At 50.8% G+C, this 4,582-nt stretch overlaps 1 protein-coding gene across 1 annotated transcript; it reads right to left on the reverse strand.

Annotated features, from left to right (window-relative positions):
* Positions 1 to 2,463: 2,463 nt before the first annotated feature.
* On the reverse strand, positions 2,464 to 3,956 carry LOC109772588 (probable carbohydrate esterase At4g34215). Its single transcript, XM_020331270.4, has 2 exons — positions 3,178 to 3,956; positions 2,464 to 3,099 (listed from the first exon to the last, which is right to left on the reverse strand). Exons 1-2 carry the CDS (start codon positions 3,793 to 3,795, stop codon positions 2,905 to 2,907), a joined length of 813 nt encoding a protein of 270 aa, XP_020186859.1. The 5' UTR covers positions 3,796 to 3,956; the 3' UTR covers positions 2,464 to 2,904.
* Positions 3,957 to 4,582: the final 626 nt, after the last annotated feature.

The raw sequence follows: 4,582 nt of genomic DNA on the forward strand, positions 1-4,582 counted from the left end.
CCAGATAATCTCTTGTCAACCTTATGAATGACTGGTAGCAGCAAGTCATGTCGAACCTTGTGCAAAGAGAGGGACAAGCTGAGGTATGTGCAAGGGAAACTTGAGGTTGGGCATCCAAACAAGCCCACGATCGCATCAGTGGTAGAGCTGTCTATACAAATTGGGATGAGAGTGCTCTTGTGGTAGTTGATCTGCAACCCAGAGAAAGCAGAGAAATCAGACAGAATCTGCTTGATGATGGTAGCTTGCTCCATGCTGCCATGGAAGAGGATTAAGGTGTCATCGGCGTACTGCAGAACTGGGAACATCATGTCCGATCCAAGAGGGTGAATCAAACTGCCACCTTCAAAAGCAGAGCAGCAAAGGCGTTGTAGAACATCAGCCACTAGAATAAAAAGATATGGCGATATGGAATCGCCCTGTCTGAAGCCTCGCTTATTAGCAAAAGAGTCACCCAGCTCCCCATTCAACATGACGCGAGAGGTTGGCATGGACAGCAGGCATTCAATCCAACTGATCCAACGCTGAGGGAAACCTCGGATAGATAAAACGTTGAGAAGGCATGACCAGCTGACGGAGTCGAAAGCTTTTTGAAAATCCAACTTGAAGGGCCACCATGGGCAACTTCCTTTTATGTGCCGTTTGGATCATGTCTGCAGCCAAAGCAAAGTTTTCTACAATGGCCCGACCCTTGATAAAGCCTGATTGCAGGGTGTGAATTGGACCGGGGATCTGAGCTTGAAGCCTCCTAGTTAGTACTTTGCTTGCAAGTTTGGGCACGCTGTGTACTATAGAGATTGGCCTGAAGTTCTTGAGTTCAAGCGGGGTTTCCTTCTTGGGCAGGAGGGAGATGTGAGCCAGGTTAATGCCAGACAGATCCAGCTGATTCTGATAGAATTGGGAGAAGAAGAGTTGCAAGTCAGCTTTGACAACACCGTGGAAGGATATATAGAACTCATTGGTGAAGCCATCCGGGCCAGGGCTGCGGTTGTTTGGTGAATGGTTGATAGCTTCGACGATTTCCTCCCAGGTGAACTCCCTCGTGAGGCACGACAAGTCATCGTGCTCATAGATCTGATCAAGCTGAACTGTAGGTAGAGAGGGGGAAGGCTGACCCAGAAGAGCAGAGAAGTACTCGGTTGCCAACTGAAGCTTGTGTTGGTTGTCAAAAAACTCAACTCCGTCTTTGACGAGCAGTCTGACCTTGTTCCATCTAGCATGGCCATTGGTAGTAGCGTGGAAGAAGCTGCAGTTTTCATCTCCAGAAACACACCAACGGAGTTTAGCCCTTCGTCTCCATGAAGCAGTTTGCCACAAAATAAGCAACTCTGATTTGTGTGTAGCAAAAGTTCTCACGACCCTCTCTAACAGCGATAGAGATCGGCGTTCTTCGATGGCATCGAGATAGAGCACCACATTCTTATTATTGGAAATGAGCAGATCCAAGCTGGCCCTGCTTCTCTTACATCGTCGTAAGGCAGCACGGATTCGCCTCATCTTCAGGTTAATGAGAGAAGCAGCCAAGCGAATCAGCCTGGTACTTTGGCCCCAACTGTTTTGGATGATGGATCTTGTTTCCTACATTTGAAGCCAGTGGTTTTCCATCCTGAAGAGTTTGCTTTTAACCTGGGTGTTGCCAAACTGGACCAAGAGAGGTACATGGTCCGAGGTGACATTCAGTTGGCCAAGCTAGCTGCTGCTCTTGTACAACCTGCATGCAGTTGTGTGGAGATGGGAAGACTTTTGGTACATTCAGCAGCGGGACCCGCTATACAGAAATTTGGAACCACACTCATTGTGGGGTAAATGATACTTCCTCCATTTCATAATGTAGTGCGGCCGCATTTTTCGAGATTTAAGTTTGATTGTAAATTTAACTAACATGGGCGACGACTAGGGCGGGAACAAAAATTATACCAATGAAAAGAGTACACTGTATTATGAAATGAAATGGAGGGAGTATAGTGCCAAATGCTAGTACGTGGCACCATCATCAACACCATGGATGCCCTAAGCATGCACTTTTCCTTCCCTCAAAAGAAGAAAAAAGAATTGCACTTTCCCTTCCACGCGCCACTTGATGAATGTACCAAGGAATGGAATCTGAATTTTGGGGTCCTCCTGCTATTACGGCAAAGCAGAGCACATGAGGGCTGGAGGAGGAGGAGGAGGAGACCACTGGTCTGTCCATCACTGCGTGCTGCGCAAATCATTACACCGGCACATGCCAGCCTCCATGACATTACTCTCGCTCTGCAACAGCAATTCCAATTGGACGTGCAATGCGTCTTGCAGTCGGCCAGTCAGTCACACGTTCCAGTACTACTCCCTCCGTCCCAAAATAATTGTCCTGAGCTTAAATACAAATTTATATTAGAGCTAGTACAAAGTTGAGAAGCCTGCACCGCACCGCAGCGCAGTGCAGATCGAGATAACACTGATTGGCTGGCAGATTGCACCAAATTTTCTTTTCAGTAACCTCATAGATAAATCTGATAATGTTGGTGTCGAATAATGCAGCCCAGCTGGCTTTACATTTTACAAGTGAGAACCAAAAGTAAGACGGAAGAAAAATAATCTACGCAGTAACTTCGGCACCGTACATACACAAATGCATAAATCATGCTAATGGCAGCAATAATCTGGTAATCAGTTGCATCCTTTGGGAGCCTGACACACATGCTACTACGCTGCTGCTGCTGCTGCTAATACAGACTGATTAAGGAGATTCTTTCATCAGCCACTTAATCTGCGACCCACCACAACTAATCATCACCAAACTCTTGAGCGGATCAGTGATAGTATATGGACTAGAGATATCAAACTAAGCAATCCAGGTGCTTATTAATTAGTAATCAGGCAGGCACACGCACTAATCACTAATCATGGTTACTGGATTGTCAATCAGTGGAGCGTGGCGACGTAGGCGTCGGCGAGCATCTTCCCCAGCCGGACCTGCGCCGGCGTGGTGAGGTGCGTGAAGTCGTTGGCGACGGGGAGGCCCATGGCGTCCACGTACCTCAGGTTGGGCGCCCGCACCGCCCGCTGCGCCTTCCGCACCAGATCCACGAACTTGCCCTGCCCCGTCGCGATCCCGACCTGCACGGCCAAAACATCATGGAGTGAGCGGTGAGCAGATTAATGGAGTTGGCCGGAGCAGGGGATGCAGCGACAGACCTGGATGACGAGGAGGTTTGGGATGCCGAGGTCTCGCCGGACATCACGGATAAGCGCCTCCATCCTGCCCGTGTAGGCCAGCGCGTCCTCGCGCCGGATGGTGTCGGTCTCGCCCTGGAACCAGAGCATGGCCGCGACCCTCCCCTTGCCATTGGTCCCGGCGACGGCGGCGCGGGCGCGGGTGAGCATCCGGTCGTAGAGGTGGGAGCCGCGGGACCAGTTGGCGATGGGGGTGCCGCCCTGCGCGCAGGGGACGAGGCCGACGACGGCGCCCTTGGGGCAGGCCGGGGCGCGCAGCAGCGCGTGCGCGAACGGAATGCCCGGGCCGACCCCCAGCACGTTGCCCACGTCGATGCCGGAGTGCAGCGGCTCCCGGGCCTCCTCCCAGCGCAGGGCCGGCGAGAGGCGGAGCGTGCGCGGCGAGGGGGCGCACTCCCGCGGCACCACGCCGTCCCAGCGGTTGTTGAGTGTCGCCCCGCCCCGGCCGCCCATGTTGGACTGGCCCGCCAGGATGAACACCAGCGTCGGCGTCCTCACAGCTCCGGCGCCCAGGGCCGTGGCCGCGAGCAGGGCGAGCAGCAGGATGGACGGCATTGCCGGCGCCGCAGCTGGTTGCATCTCACGGAGCTAGCTGCTCACACTCACTGGTCACGGAGTGGCAGTGATGGTAGCACCGGATCGCACCGTTGGAGAGGATATTGGTGTACGATATCGATATTGTGGTAATAAATTCGGCGCGTCGGGTTTGTTGGAGGAAAAGTTATGGCGATGCGGTGCACCGTGCACGGAGTGGTACAGTGAAAGAGTGGTGGCCATGGCGTGCTGTGCTGCCCTTTTTGGTTTGTTGTCTGACGATGCATGTGTTGTGCGCGTGGAAGCGGGCGTCAAATGAGCTGTCGGTGTTTGGAATTTTACTCTAGTGTAGTGTGGCGGCAGAAGACGCGTAGTACTGGAGCAGCAGTGAGTGTGGGAGGGAGGAACCCAAGCAAAAGGCAACGGCGCCCGCCGAAAGGTCACACCTTACAACATCAGCGAATCCCTTGAAATCTTTCACGATGCCACACAACAAACAACGTGATAAGTGGTGTTTCGCAAAAAGCATAAGGTTGGATGATTTTTTGAATACTCAAGATGTTTCAAATTTATTAGACAACATAAATATCAATGGTAAACCGACATTTTCAGAAAACCACATGTAAAGAAGATATTAATTAAGGTTGTATCGTAAACAAAATTTTAGAAATGATTAATATAATAGCATATTTGAAATCTGCATGATTTTTTGAGAGATTTCCATATATGACATGTTAGATTTTGGGTTTGAAAGTTATGAGTTAAAAAAACATTTGAATGTGCCCGAAAATAGAAAAAAATAAAAATAGAGTAGCTGGGCCAGAACTGAAAA

This window comes from Aegilops tauschii, chromosome 5 (genome assembly GCF_002575655.3).
Source record: "Aegilops tauschii subsp. strangulata cultivar AL8/78 chromosome 5, Aet v6.0, whole genome shotgun sequence".
Taxonomy (NCBI): domain Eukaryota; kingdom Viridiplantae; phylum Streptophyta; class Magnoliopsida; order Poales; family Poaceae; genus Aegilops; species Aegilops tauschii.

Excerpts from the sequence above, each read along its gene's own strand:
- LOC109772588 (XM_020331270.4), bottom strand. The coding sequence starts at position 3,795 with ATGCAACCAGCTGCGGCGCCGGCAATGCCGTCCATCCTGCTGCTCGCC. Across the intron at positions 3,100-3,177 it reads CAAACCTCCTCGTCATCCAG|GTCGGGATCGCGACGGGGCA; the intron begins GTCTGTCGCTGC and ends TTGGCCGTGCAG.